General features: G+C 22.9%; 1 protein-coding gene across 1 annotated transcript; it reads left to right on the top strand.

Annotated features, from left to right (window-relative positions):
• Positions 1–5,336: 5,336 nt before the first annotated feature.
• On the top strand, positions 5,337–6,129 carry Phum_PHUM088190 (uncharacterized protein; the record flags this gene model as incomplete). Its single annotated transcript, XM_002423799.1, has 4 exons — positions 5,337–5,483; positions 5,526–5,590; positions 5,711–5,804; positions 5,887–6,129. 4 exons carry the CDS (start codon positions 5,337–5,339, stop codon positions 6,127–6,129), a joined length of 549 nt encoding a protein of 182 aa, XP_002423844.1.
• Positions 6,130–6,393: the final 264 nt, after the last annotated feature.

The following is a 6,393-nucleotide window of genomic DNA, read 5'->3' as shown; positions in this document are numbered from 1 at the left end:
ATTATAATTTTATTTTTAAAAAACAAGTGCCACGCTCTAAACACTACTAATTGCACATAATTATAAAAATTAAAAAACCTAAAAATAATAATAATAATAATAATAATTAATCCAGTTTAAAATTATCCATTTTGATTCAACAAAATAAAAATGCACAGACGTGTGTTGCGCTCTCTCTCTCTCTCTCACACACACACATACACATGCACACACACGCACATACACACTTACACACGCACACGCATACACACACGCACACGCACATTACAAACTAATGCAAACTTTTTTCTTTTTTTTTTTAAAACCAATTTTTTTCTATTAAATTTTTTTTTCTTTTTTCGAAATCGCGGTCAATCTCAAAGTCTTATAAATCTATCAAACTAATAATAAAATGGAAAAGAGAGAGAGAGAAAAACAATAATAATAATAATAATAATAATAATAATAATAATAATAATAATAATAATAATAATAAGAAAAACGTTTTTTAAAAATAAAAAATAAAATAATGTCGATACTTGCAAGTGAATTTTAAAACAATTTTTTTAAACAAAAACTTTTTAATTTAATTTCAAACTAATAATAATAATAATGATAATAATAATAATAATAATACATTTAAACTTTAGATAATAACATCCATCCTCTTATTATTATTATTATTATTATTATTATTATTATTATTATTATCAAAAGTAAACATGACTTTTTTAAAATGTAGTAATAAGTTTTTTTATAATTTATTAAATACTTGCTTGACTTTGAAAATAATAATAATAATAATAATAATAATAATAATAATAATAATAATAATAAAGTTTTAATTGGCAGTAATTAGATAACGGAAAAAAACTGTATTTATGGGTCTCAGTCATCAAAAATTGTATAAATGTATTTGTAGTATGAAAGATCAGCATGAAAAAAAAAAATTTTCAAATTTTAGGAAAAAGTATATATAAAGTTAGGCAAAACTTGTTTTATGATTGGGCTCACGAGGTCCTTGACTTTTTTATGGCACAAGTTCAAGGTTGTACCTGAAGACGATGATAATACTACTACTACAATAATAATAATTAATATATCGTTTGGCTCTGATTCAAGTATACTAATACAATACGATATCACCTGCACTCAGACAAGACAATGTTATAACGACTTTCTTTTTCATATATATACATATATATATATTTACTTACATTCGTGTATCCCTGGGTGGGCGGAGGCCTTATGGGTCGAACGGTAGTCACTGGTCTATAATAAGGTTGATTAAAAACGGCAGGCGCGGCCTGAACGAGGCCCGGAGCCTGCATTACTGCTGGTTGCATTACCTAATAAACAAACAAACAAAAACAAAAACAAACAAATCTAATTAAAAGTACATTTAAAAAAAAAAAAAAAAAAAAAAAAATACTCGGTGGTCACAATTGCGATCACAGGGGGAAGTGCATTAAACTAAAAGACTTTTGATCTGGTTGGAGGGTTATCGAAAAAATACTTTGTTAGGGTCAACCGCTTAAAACCAGATAAAAAATTTAAAAAAAAAAAAAAAAAAACAGGATTCCCATTTTGAAAATTTCTTTTACAATTATCTACAACAACTATTATTATTATTATTATTATTATTATTATTATTATATTTTAAGGCCTTGTAATTTTTTTTTTTTTTTTTTTTTTTTTTTTAAAATCTATTGTATTATTTATTTTTAAAAAAATTAAAAATAATTTTTGTTTAATTATTTTTAATTTTTTTTTTTTGGGGGGCATTAAATAAATCTAACCTCATGCATGAGCTCAATAAATTGATAAATATCGCATGGAATTTATTAAATTCAAACACGATATAAGACCTGTTTTTTAAAAAAAAAAAAAATTTTGCGGGTCTTGATTATTTGGTTGGTTGGTTGTTTGGTTGTTCGGTTGTTGTTGTTGTTGGTTGAATTTAAAAAAAAAATAGATTCAGTATAACAAACAAAATTTTCATTTTACATATTATTTTCAAGGTAAAAATCTGAATGAAAATGAACACAGAGAGAGTGAGAGAGAAAGAAAATTATTTTAGATAATAATAATAATAATAATAATAATTTAATTGTAAATCGAATTGAAGAAGAGTTCGGAGTGGTGAATTTGACACAGAATTTTTTTTTTTTTATGACAACTGACATTGGCATAAAAAAAAAAAAATTTTTTTATCAGTACGAATAAACGAATTCGTGTGTGCATGGTGCATGTATGTATGTATGTAAAAACATATAAATAATTTATTTTTATCTCATAAAATTTATTCATTTATTTTATTTCAAGACCCCTAATTATTATAATAAATTCTTTAATAAATTGGGACATATTCGTTCGCAAAAGAACTAGTCACCTCGTTTTTTCTTCCTCCTCCTCCTCCTCCTCTAACTTTGGCACCTGATGACAGACTTGATGCCTTTGACCGAGAACTTCAAACGTTTTTTTTTTTTTTTTTTTTTTTTAAACAAGGTGAGTCGGCTTAACCGCATGTAATCGTTTTAAAACTTTATTAGATATGGATTTTTTTTTTTTTAAATATATATAATTTGCAATTTATTATTATTATTATTATTATTATTATTATTTAACTTATAATTACAGGTGGAAATTGTTAATTAAATAAGAAAATAAATAAATATATAAAAAAAAAAATTACATGTAATTAAAAATGGACGAGTAAATTGTGTGTTGCATAATTAATTTTCGACTTTAGATAATTTTGCAATTTTTTTTTTAAATTTTTTGATTGTTTGTTTAATTTATGATTGTTTTAAATATATATATATACTTATTAAAGAAGTAATAAAGTTTATAAAACAAATAGAATTATGTAATTTATCCATCTCTACCTGTACAATTTATCGATTCGACATTAGGTACAGTATTTAATAGAAAATAGAAATTTTTCCACGATTCGAGTTGGGTGAGGGATAAATAATTGGATTTAATAACATACATTGGAATTTTAATTTATCAAATGGATGGTTTTACCTAATAAAATAATAATAATAATAATATTACTTATAAGAAAAATCACACCCATGGATTTTTATACAAAAAAAAAAAAATTAATTCTATAATCCTTCACTCGTAAAGATTTCTACAATCGAAAAGTTTAAAACGAATAAAAATAAAAAGAATATGGAATGATTATTTTTTTTGAAAATAACTGCAACAGTATTAATAAAAATAAAATTAAAAATAAACATTCTCAAATTAAATAAAATAAATAAATTAAATTTTATTTTAACACACAATTGTTTTAGACATTAAATGAAAAAATAATAATTTTTATATATATAAATTAAAGAAAAGAAAGTAATTCGATTAAATACCAAAAAAATTTAGAAAATTATTAAAACTTTTTTTGTTGTATGTTATTATTTTAAGTATGAAAGTATGAAATTAAAAATGATATTTTATGAAATAAAACAAAAGAAAAAAATTTGAAAAAATTTAAAAATTTTAAATTTAGTTTTTTAAAAGAAGACATTTTAATATTTGCTTAATGCTTTAGCGGTTTTCCAAAAACAATTAAAATGTGACAAAATTTTTGACGGAAATTTTAAAAAAAAAATAATTTAAAAATATTAATATAAAAAATAAATAGAAAATATAAAGAGTCGGATGTGATTAAGGAGAAAAAATAAATAAAATTTTTCTCGGTCATCCACACCCCGCAACCACCATTTTGAATTTTTACAAAAACGTCAAAAGTATATATAGCAAATATAAAAAAAAAAAAAAAAAAAAAAATTGTTAACTCACCAATATGTCATTTTATAATAATTAATAATTTAAAAACAAAACACTTTCAATTAATAATCCGATAAAGGCACTGTAATTACTACCTTAATTATAATAGACATAAACGGAACACTTTTTAATATATATATATATAAATTTTATATAAAAAATTTTAGAAAAAAAAAAAAAAAAAAACTTTTTCACACACACACACACACGACACGATTTTGACACTCAGCTGCTCAGCGCCCCTCCCTGTTTTACCCGCAAGCGCAATGTCGCCGTATAGCCCAAAAAAAAAAAAAAAAAGGAAAACTTTTTTTTTTTTTTTCTGTTTTTCCTTAAGTAAAACTTTTCAAGTTATATAATAATATAAGATTTGTTATAAGATCTCAAAACTAATATATATATATATAATATAAATGTGTGAATAAAAGCAATAAAATCCAAAAAAAAAAAAATTTTATATTTCAAACCTTGTACTAATGCAACAACTCTCCGGCAAAGTGGATTTAGATTGATTCGTTGTACCAACATTGAAAATCTAAATGCGCAATGCAAATTAAATTCTTGTCTAAGTAAATACTTTCTTTATTTCATGTGAGTCGGCTCAAATGTGATATCATATTTAATTCGTTGTGATTTTCTTTTATTATTGATCTCATGAGGTAATACCAATAATAATAATAATAATAATCATTTTTTCTTTTAAAAATGTTTTCCTCATATATTTAATTACTCGACAAATTACATTACTCTTATCATAATTAACTTTTTAAATATCTTTTAAGATTGGTAGTAAGTAAGTTAAACGACAATTTTTTTTTTTTTTTAAATTTAGATATTTTGTTTAAAGGTTAACTGAACTTTAGACCTTAATTAAATCAAATACAAAATTATATTATTATAAAAATTAATTAAGTTTTTTTTTTATGTTTTTAATAAATTTGTTTTTTGTGAAACAGCTGTATTATTATATCTAACTTTTTATTTTTTAATGTGTTATGTAACTACTCACTCAGTTTCTCTCTCTCTCTCTCATGGTGTTCATGATTTTAATTTTCTTTGTTTTACTTTTAGAATTTTACCAGAAAATTTTTTCAATTGTTTCTTCATAGTATAAATCATGTTACAAAGAGCTTTGGAATTGGAATGTTGGATCGCTTATCATTGGATAATGAAAGATATGACATGTAATTTTTTTTATTTTTTTTTTTTACATTTCGCTTTTTAAAGTACATAAATTTCGATTGAATTGATTTTTTTTTTTATTATTATTTATCATACACTATTGTTTTTTTTTAATGAAATTATTTTTTATTTGCATTAGTGTATATATTATTATTTATATTATTTATTATTTTTAGGCACAATTTTTTTCATTCTTTAAAATATCGTTAATACTCATTTTCACTCATTAACAAGTTTGCACACTTACTGATGTGTCTTGTATAGCAGAAATTATTTTCAAATAGGTAAGATAATTAAACATCTATAAATTATTGTTTTTATGGTATGGAATGAATGCAAATTTTTTTTTTTTTTTTTTTTTTTTCTTTCTTTGTTCAGTCATGGAAGGATTTAAAGCGAGAGATATCGGGCTTAGAGCTCAAAAAAAAATTCTGAGTCATATGGCTTCTAAAAATGTTGCCAAAGTTTTTATCGATGATACTTCAGCAAATTTACTCGATAATGTGTATAGACTTGCTAAAAGCTATGTAAGTATGAAAAAAAATTAACATGTGTAATGCATTCCAAAGCACATACCTGAAATTAAAATGTCATGTAACATTTTCAAATCGCAAATGAATGTTTCGAGCAAAATGTATCAATATTCGATTTTTCTTTTTCTATTTTTTATTTTTCAGACTGGAAACAAAAAAGAAGCTGAAAAAATTGTTAAAAATATAATTAAAATAGTCATTAAAATTGCCGTGCTCTATAGAAATAATCAATTTACCTCTGAAGAAGTGAAACACGCTGAAAAATTTAAAAATAAATTTCATCAAGCTGCCATGGCTGTAATAAGTTTTTACGAGGTAAACAATAATAATAATAATTTTTTTTCTTTATGACATGTTTTAACTTGTTTTAAATAAAATTCTATGTATTTTTCATTAGGTTGATTTTAGTTATGATCGAACATATCTTTTAAAACTTATTAAAGAATGCCTTTCTTGCCTTCTTCAATTGGTTCAAAATCATTTGACTGGAAAATCAATCACTCGAATCAATCACGTTTTTGATTTTTTCTCAAATCCACAATTTTTAGATGCCATATTTAAAAAAAATACAGAGCACTATGAAATATTAGGAAAAATTGTTGGAGACATGAACAAAGCATTGGATGCTGGAGAAATGTGAATTTCTCATATGTGTGTAAGATTTTTTTTTTTTTTCATATTTTCTATAAAACTTGCCTATTTAAACTTTTTTTCTTTATGAAGGTGAATGAATATTACCAATAAGTTAGTCGCACCATTTAGCTTTCGAATGCTCACCATGTAATCTCTTATAGCTTTATTATTATTATTATTATTATTATTATTAAAAATATGCATAAGTAATTTAAAGGCAATAATAAAAGTGATCGATAATATTACTACCACTTATTTTTATTTGAAATAA

The sequence above is a fragment of the Pediculus humanus genome, genomic scaffold (genome assembly GCF_000006295.1).
Source record: "Pediculus humanus corporis 1103172107436 genomic scaffold, whole genome shotgun sequence".
In the NCBI taxonomy this organism is placed as follows: domain Eukaryota; kingdom Metazoa; phylum Arthropoda; class Insecta; order Psocodea; family Pediculidae; genus Pediculus; species Pediculus humanus.
Note: the sequence above shows the minus strand (reverse complement) of the source record. Positions and strands in the feature narration are given on the sequence as shown.